At 41.5% G+C, this 6,898-nt stretch overlaps 1 protein-coding gene across 1 annotated transcript in view; it reads left to right on the forward strand.

Moving 5' to 3' along the window:
* The window catches only part of gpm6bb (glycoprotein M6Bb), a 38,158-nt gene extending 34,719 nt beyond the window's left edge, over positions 1-3,439 (forward strand). The window contains exon 7 of the mRNA XM_080456554.1: positions 5-3,439. Within this exon, the coding sequence (XP_080312680.1) occupies positions 5-160 (156 nt within the window). The 3' untranslated portion in view covers positions 161-3,439. The remainder of the gene's footprint in view (positions 1-4) is intronic.
* Positions 3,440-6,898: the final 3,459 nt, after the last annotated feature.

Genomic DNA, 6,898 nt, shown 5'->3' on the forward strand with positions numbered 1-6,898 from the left:
ACAGATACACTTCCTCATGATTCTGTCAGCAAACTGGGCCTACCTAAAGGATGCCAGTCACTTGCATGCCTACCAAGACATCAAAATCAAGGAGGAACGGGAGCTGCAGGATATGACAATGACATCACGCTCAAAGGAATGCCTCCATTCCTACACATAAGGATACCAGAATTCCACATGCAGCACACATGCAGACACTCAGACACTCAGACACTAAAAGGCTTGTTTGCCTTGCTTAAATTTGCGCTCCATCGTATGATGAAGTCGCGTACTGAAAATAGCAGAAGTACAAGCTCACAACGTGTCGTGATGCAACGCGCTGCGAGCTTGTAGATCTGCTATTTTCACCGTGCGAATCCGTTGTACGACAACGTGTAAGTTGGGCTTAAATTAGTCTTAAGGGGTGCCCCTCTCTGGACCAAGAACACATTCAGCTACAATAACCTGCCAGTCGCACTCACACTGTGCAGTACAGTACTAACCAGGCTCCTAACAAACTAATGCATCACTGTTGCTTTCTGCACTAACTTGCCAAGAAGTGTGTTTGTTGGAACCTCTGCTTTGTGTTGCATATGTATCTATGCGACGAACGCTATTGTTTACTTTTTTTCTGGAGGAAATAGTAGCCTTGAAATATGATCTTGATTCATCCTTTTCTTTTCTGTAACCCCCCCCCCCCCCGCCACACACACACACACACACACACACACACACACACACACACACACACACACACACACTCACACACAGTCTTTGCTGGTGAAGCTTGAAACGTTGCACTATTCTTTTATATGTAGACAAAATTACATTTTGTTTTACAGTGTCGTTGGCAGTATTCTGGTGTGTGGTGGCAAGTTTCGAATAAGGGAACGCAGAACATTTTGTATATGACACGATACTTTCTTCCTTTTGTCAAATCCGAGACGCAGTCCTCATTTAATTTCCCAGCACAACATGAAACGCCTTACTTAACAATGAAGAATCAATTGTAAATAAAACGTCAGACATTTTGGATAGACATTAGATGCAATCCAAGGCCTACACATTGGGTACAGCATTCCATTCTAACACAGTGCCTAGATGTGGTGTTACTGTTGCTTTCTGTAAGCTATCGTTCTTCCATTAAGTATTAGGATCAAGCACACAACAGTTAGGTATTTTTAGTGGTCATAGAGCTTAAATTAATAGACAGTTGAATTACCTACTACATCATTTAAATCTTCACATTTATGCAAAACATTCTAAATAACACTACCTCAAGTACAATAGAGCCTGTAGAACATTGCAAACCACAACTTCTCCACTTATGTCCAGTATGAGCAGTTTGAATGTTACCCATAAGCCTATTTTGTACTTCGTCGTACGGCGGTGTCGCTCACCCATAAGCAACGCTGTCGTACGGCAAAATATTAATTAGGCTTCAAGGTGCCTCAAACGAACACCTGTAAAGATAATTGGAAAGAACTGCACACTCGGGCCTCTACTGCATGGCAGTTTGATTGTGGCTGTGACATCACAACTTTTGCGAAAATCATCATTACAGAATGTCAAGCATGACTTCATGAGAATAACTTGCTTTTTGTAAGTGTGGACTGCTGCCAATCTTGGGATGAAAGGAGCTTTTTCAATGGCTTTTTTGGACCTCTTTGTATTAATTTACATATTAGAACACACACACACACACACACCCCACTTCTGCATTTGGATTCACAACTTGCAGCCAAAATATGAAATAGCCTAAACTACTGATGAAATCCAGCCTAAAGCCTCATTCATTTCTACTTTGTTGTATGACCATGTCCCTCGTTGAAATTAACTGATTTCAAACTGAAAGACATGACCCATCACGTTTCAGTTGGTGAACGACATGGTCTTACAATAAAGCATAAATTAGGCTTAATTGGCACTTCAGACTGGGACGGCCTGGTGAGAGTTGAATCACACCCATTCTACTCTCCACACACTCAACTGCCAGCTTTCCTCAAACCACAACCATTTTGCAACCACTCATCTGGCGCACTTAAATATTATGCCTAATTTATACATAGTTGAACGACAGTGTCCTGCGCCGAAAATAGTAAATCTACAAGCTCACAACGTGCTGCATTGTGAACTTGTTGATCGTCTATTTGCGGCACGGGACACCGTTGCACGACAATCTATAAATCAGGCTGTATGGTGCTTCAAACTACCCCTAGAATATGCAAGTGAAATAGGTGCATAAAAACCTTAAAAGAAATACATACTATATGTAGAGACTATCTTCTCCCCAATTGTTCTAAACTCCCATTTGTGACAATTACATATAAATGGGGTTATGTAACAAAGTTCAAAATGTATGTAACTTGTTTTGTTACCATGGCAAATGTTTAGAAACTGTTTGTATTTAGTCACCTTGAATATTAAGTCCACATCTGGAAGACCTGCAAAACTGTTTAGATGTGAAAAAAGTTGAGATGGTACAAATCAGGATTTGTAGTGATATAAACAGGTATATATTTTTTTTGTTATTATTGGAGATAAAAACCACTCAAAAAAAAACAAGACTTTTTTTTTTTACTTTGGAATTGCATGTGTTTTTGATGTGCAATTGTTATAATACTGACATAATTACTTATGTAATCTTTGATTCTGTTAGATAGGAGAATTACAGGGATATCTTGTTTTTTTCTTTATTTGATGAAGAAAACCTTTCTCCAGTGATGTAAATGATGTACCATCATTTATACTTACTTAAATAGTAGGCAGTGTTTGCCTGTTTCCTCTTTTTTATTTTCTAACCAAATACAAATTAATCTACTGTACTGTATGTCTGTAGCATAGTCATTATAGATGTTCTGTAGTTTCTTTTTACCAATTTAAAGGTATATGTATGGTAGAGTGTCAAGGGCTTCTTTGTGAATTAATTTAAGGTAGACCATTGTGATCCTTTTTTGGCCAACGCACAGTAAATGCTCAGTATTACTTTATCCATTGTAACTCAGACTCCCAGAGTGTACAGATGTGGACCCTTACGGGTCCATTTGGTTACATTTGTAAACTCGCAGAGTGAAACTAACATTAAGGACTTTACTGTGGGTGTTGTAAGCGAATATTGAGCTATTCAGTAGCAAGCCTGTGATAAGCAGAATAGTCACAGGTGTACAGTGATGCCTGATTTATACTTGTTGCACATCGTGTTATTCACCTAAAATAACCAATCACGTGTATACATACAATGGCCTAGCAGCAACATGACAGGTTTACGTACACCAATGCTATGTATGTTTGTACATAACATCATATTGCCTCATGCTGTTTCCTGTGTAATGAACCAAAAACAATAGAATCAAGGCTACCTATCAATCACCAGGAAAACGATGTAGTGTCCTGTCTGACTCGAACACCCTGTATGATGTCACTCAACCAGTCTGTCAACCATTTTTATGAAAAAGGCAAATAAAATATGAATGCCATTCTGTTATGTTATGTTGTTGTTGTTTTTTTTATAGTAGAGAGTATGCATGATGGAAAAGTCTGTCTACTTGTGTATCATCACTAATAGAGACAATATTTCATTTGATTGACTTTATTGTCCCACATGAGGACAATATGGCCTGTGGAATCCACAGGCCATATTGTGTGTGTGTGTGAGGGTTGTTTTTTCCATTGGTTTTGTTTTGGTAGCTTAAATATGAGATCCACATTTGGTCCACAGTGTGGACCAAATGTGGATCTCATATTTAATCTACCAAAACAAAACCACTGGAATGTATTTGTGAAATTGATTTGATAAGAAAAACAACACACACACACACACACACACACACACACACACACACACACACACACACACACACACACACACACACACACACACACACACACACACACACACACACACACTCAAACACGCACGCACGCACGCACGCACGCACGCACGCACGCACGCACGCACGCACGCACGCACGCACGCACGCACGCACACACACACACACACACACACACACACAACGTCCCTGGTTTGAATCCACTACTTTTTTTTCACATCATTTTCACATCTAAATCCTATCGGGACATAACTCGGACACTGAGTCGCAGCGTTCGGCATGGCGACTCGCTCGCCTGAGCTCGCTCGGTGGTGCCTCTCCTGGCTCAAGTCCGTTTCAGACGGCGCTCCTCCGTTGCAGACAAAAACTATACTTTATCTGCAAAAAAGAATTGTCTGGAAAAATTGTGGTGAAAGCAGGATTCTATCCCGGGAGGCTGAGATTGGTAGTCTAATGATTAGCGAGGCACACCACGAGACAATTGCTGGAATGGGGTTTCGGGCTGTATTTGAATGTGACCCCTGTTGTCTCGTTCTTGCATTTAGCCAATCGCAAGACAGGCGGGCGGGGCTTGGCAGAATCTAGTTACCATTAGAATTATACGCCCCTTGCATTCCTTGGATTATTGCGCAACTCTCCGAATAAGCCACGCCCACCTGACAAGTTTTCCACCATGTTTGCGTTTTCTTTCAACTTTGCTGGCCCACAATAAGCTACCTGGCCTGACGGAGACCTGTGCTCCAAGGAGCACATTTTTCAAGTTTTTTATTTGTTTACAGTTTCTCCAAAGATACCTTACCTATGTTCACTCATATCACTACGGTACATACACATGTAAATGGACATTTAGTTCATAAATCGATCAAAGTTGACTGTTTTCAGCTAGATTTTTTAAATCAATCTTTACTTTCAAATTGATTAAAACACAAGTAAGTATGAAGTATTGGCAACTTTAATTTTATACAGGGCGCAGCTGGCCTAGTGGTTAAGGCGCATACCACTAGGCTCTAATGCAACCTGACAGTCAGTCGCAAGTTCAAATCCCGAGCCTGATGACCTTTCCAGCGTATCTCTCCCTGTTTCCCATCTCTCTCTACTGTGTACCATCAATTGAGGCAGAAAAAGTTTATTGTTATACCGTCATTAAATTAATATGCAATCCTATGGCATTGTCAATCCACTGAAAAACAAACCTTTGGAAAATGGCCAGCAGTCAAATATACCGCTAAATCATCTCTTCATGTCCTCTTCTCTCTTTCGTCCTCACTGCACCGCTTCTTCAAAAGCCTGGTCAGGTGCACATGGTGTTGAATCATCAATCATCTTTTATTATCTATCATCTCAACAAAACAAAGTAAAATAGCTAGAGGCCATTATGGGGGAACTTGGTTCCACAGCAAACAACTTCAGTTTCAGTTTAGTCATATGATAGATGTGTTATTCTGAGCTACACCTGCCAGCATGAGACTGTGATGTATTGCATGAGACTGCGGTATGTATGGATGTGATGCATGAGACTGTGGTGAGGATGTATTGCATTTATGGATGTATTGCATGAGATACTGTGGTGTGAAAATCGAAATCGACGGCCGTGCTTGTGAAGGGTCAACTAAAGAGAACTTAAGTGACTCAACTCCTCCGTGTGCCTGCGTGTGGATCTGGGTGTCTGGGAGGTCCCGCGGAGCCCGCAGAGGGGCGACAGCGGGGCCATCGGGGGGCTCCTCTGAGAGAGGGATGGCCGTGTCCAGGAGCGGCTCTGGAATGCGGCTGGGCTCTGGAGGGAGACAAACACACAATGAGATCTTTTATGCTCCACCATAATGCGGCTTGGCCAAGAGGACCCGCACAGAATACATAATCAGCTGCCCTTCATCTCCACCATTGTGCAGGGGCCACTGAGAGGACACTTTGGAGGCCAGTCACACATTCATTAAAAAATAAACAGCCGTGTTGAAATCCAAAACCACCATTCCAGATTGATAGTTAATTTCTTTTAATTCTGAACTGAGGGAATTCAGGGAAATTAATGGAATTTCCAAATGTACTTTACACATATATTTATATATATATTTATTTATTTTTTCCTGGGCTTCGATAGGTTCCTCAGATGTCTAGCTCTCATTCATTAGGCTAATGATAAAATATAGAGAAGGTCTTCATATCATCCCCAGGCTCTGCGATCATCCCAGACTCTGATCACAGCTTCATGGAGTCAGACAGCACAGGAAACCTGCAGGCGGTACAGCAGGATCGAGACCTTAATCATCATCTCTGTACCACATCCTAACAACACACAACTATCAGTGGTGCTACTTATTAGTAGTGCTTTACAAGGAGGGACTGCAGAATTTTAAGCAGATTCAGTCACAATTCCGGTCAATACCAGGCATTTATATTGAATAAAATGTGAGTGAATTCATTAATCCATAGAACTGTGATTAAATTAACAGCAATGAGAGAAAATAATTGTGACAAAACGCAGTCTTTTTGAGAACACAATGCAATGTTGTGTTGTGTCAAATAGTATGGACAACTCAAGAATGCATAACCTACTACTGTACAGTATAATCCAATAGCAATGTGGGCTACCTGGCAGGGCCTCTGTGAGAGGCTTAACTTCTCAGGCTGTGGTGAGGACTGAACCTGTGCTGGACAACGAGGCACAGACAAGGGCAATTAGCATAGACTGCCTCTCTGTAGTTACTAATACTGTCCTGTTCTCATTAAAACCGTGCCAGCCAGGTGTTAGCTGCGCTGGTCTTGAACTAGGGGCTACGAGGTGGGCTGAGGTCAGCAGAGGAGTCCCCTGAGGATGCTACACCCCCACAGGGGGCTGGAGAGGGGTGTCTCTTGGGCAACAAGTCAGGGAATGGCACAGGAGAAATGGGGAGAAAGGGGTTTAAATGTTGTTTAACATTCACCACTCCTAGAATATGAACAGGATTCCATCACCTGACGTGACAGGATAAGGGAAATGTGTAAAACGTTCTTAAGCTGTACTAAATACATAGACAGGGTTAAACACATTTACAGTGATATTTTCCCACAGTTTAAAGTGGATTTTGCATAATATCTATTTGCTTTGAGTG

This window comes from Gymnoscopelus braueri (assembly GCF_963280865.1).
Source record: "Gymnoscopelus braueri genome assembly, chromosome: 18".
Classification (NCBI taxonomy): domain Eukaryota; kingdom Metazoa; phylum Chordata; class Actinopteri; order Myctophiformes; family Myctophidae; genus Gymnoscopelus; species Gymnoscopelus braueri.